The 1,126-nt window shown below is 34.5% G+C and overlaps 1 protein-coding gene across 1 annotated transcript; it reads left to right on the top strand.

The window, feature by feature from the left end:
• The first annotated feature begins 257 nt into the window (after nucleotides 1-257).
• On the top strand, nucleotides 258-1,126 carry LOC121130182 (uncharacterized). Its single transcript, XM_040725939.2, has 2 exons — nucleotides 258-347; nucleotides 429-1,126. Exons 1-2 carry the CDS (start codon nucleotides 336-338, stop codon nucleotides 999-1,001), a joined length of 585 nt encoding a protein of 194 aa, XP_040581873.1. The 5' UTR covers nucleotides 258-335; the 3' UTR covers nucleotides 1,002-1,126.

Raw genomic sequence — 1,126 nt, forward strand, 5'->3', positions numbered from 1 at the left:
GCTACGTAAATATTACTATATATTACAAAAATATTTAAAGTGTTTTCTCATAAGTGGCAATTATGACGCACACACACTTTTATAGGTACATACACATTATATCAAAACTAAAAATACATACTTACATATGTATAATTATTTATCGTTGCCTAACATGGTTAATTATTAGAGGTAGGAATAATAATAATAAAAAAAAGATAATGCATGTAGCCTTACACCTTTGAAGGATAAGATAATGGAAGTATATGTTTGTATATAAAGACTTACTTCCAACCCTAGAGATATCACTTAACACTTAGAACCCAAAGAAGAAGTAAAAAGCAACAAAGAACGAAATGAACTCAAAAGTACATAATTAGATTACAGTCAAATTAGAGTTATAAACAATTATTGCATCCGACATTATTCAAACCTCTTTTCGCTTTCAGGTATCCTGTCTTCTTCTCCTTGGATGTACCATAGCCACCATTGCTTTTCCTGCAGAGGACGTCAAGAAGCGAGATATTCCTCTTAATTCATATGGAATTGGATCTACGAGTAATTCTTACTCAAACAACAACGCTGGGTACAACTCCTTTCAAAGCAATCGGCCCAACATTAAGATTCTTAGCAGCAATTACAACGCACCAGGGACTCTGGATGGCTCAAGCAACTTTGACTATTCTTTTGAGTCCGAGAATGGGATTCGTCAACAGGCAGTAGGGAAAACAAAGGTCATTGGAGACACTGAAGTCGTTGTGATGAAGGGATCTTATGAATATGTGGGTCCTGATGGACAAACCTATGTTGTGGATTGGTATGCTGATGAGACTGGCTATCATCCCTCTGCTCCTCATCTCCCTCAGGATGTTCCCATCCCATTTCCTGAGATTGCTGATGCTGTAGCTGCTCAAATTGCTTTTGCTGCTGCTAATCCCAATAGCTTTGATGATGGCTCTTATAACGGAAACAATCAAGTATATAATGATCGACCTAATTCCAACTATGGAATAAACAAATAAGAATCTATTTTGAACCCGAGGTTGTTAATTGTGATTTGATTGTTTTTATTTATTTCGTTATGAGTTTAAATATTATACTTTTGATAATATAAGTATTAAAATAAAATAATATTCGATAATGCAAA

Source organism: Lepeophtheirus salmonis, chromosome Z (assembly GCF_016086655.4).
Source record: "Lepeophtheirus salmonis chromosome Z, UVic_Lsal_1.4, whole genome shotgun sequence".
NCBI lineage: Eukaryota > Metazoa > Arthropoda > Copepoda > Siphonostomatoida > Caligidae > Lepeophtheirus > Lepeophtheirus salmonis.